Consider the following 669-nt stretch of genomic DNA (forward strand, 5'->3'; position numbering starts at 1 on the left):
ATGCCCAACGCCTCTTCCTGGAGTGCTAGCTCGCCTCTGCTGCTGCTCTGGGAGGACTCCTCCGGGACCCGCATCTTCCTGTCGCTGCTCTACGCAGTCTTAGCTATCTCAGGGACTTTATCCAATGTAATGGTCATCTATTTAGTCTTCTCCTTCAAGAAGCTGCAGACAACCAGTAACGCCTTCATTGTGAACGGCTGTGCGGCAGACCTAAGCGTGTGTGCCCTGTGGATGCCCCAGGAGGCTGTGCTGGGGCTGCTGCCTCCCAACTCCTCCTCCCTTCGCTCGGCAGAGTACCGGCTGCTCCGAGGGGGGCTCCTCAGCCTCGGCCTCACCGTCTCCCTGGCCTCTCACCTGCTGGTGGCCTTCAACAGGTACGTGCTTATCACCAAGCTGCCCAGCGTGTACCAGGCCCTCTACCAGCGGAGGCACACGGGCTGCATGATCGGGCTCTCCTGGGCCCTCGCCCTGCTCCTGGTCCCGCTGCTGCCTGGGCTCTGGACCCCGCGCTCTGCCCAGCAGCCGCCCCCGCGGCAGACGGACGGCAGCTCTCGCTACACCGCCCTGCTCCTCGCCCTGGCCGTGCTGGGCCAGACCGCGCTGCTGCTCCACTGCTACCTCGGCATCGTGCGGCGAGTGCGGGGCAGCGCCAACGCCGCCCCGCCGCCC

General features: G+C 65.8%; 1 protein-coding gene across 1 annotated transcript in view; it reads left to right on the forward strand.

Moving 5' to 3' along the window:
- Positions 1–669, forward strand: part of GPR88 (G protein-coupled receptor 88) — a 4955-nt gene continuing 4286 nt past the window's right edge. Inside the window, exon 1 of the mRNA XM_019473099.1 lies at positions 1–654. Coding sequence (XP_019328644.1) covers positions 1–654 — 654 coding nt within the window. The remainder of the gene's footprint in view (positions 655–669) is intronic.

The sequence above is a fragment of the Aptenodytes forsteri genome, unplaced genomic scaffold (assembly GCF_000699145.1).
Source record: "Aptenodytes forsteri isolate BGI_AS27 unplaced genomic scaffold, ASM69914v1 Scaffold181, whole genome shotgun sequence".
NCBI classification, from domain to species: Eukaryota; Metazoa; Chordata; class Aves; order Sphenisciformes; family Spheniscidae; genus Aptenodytes; species Aptenodytes forsteri.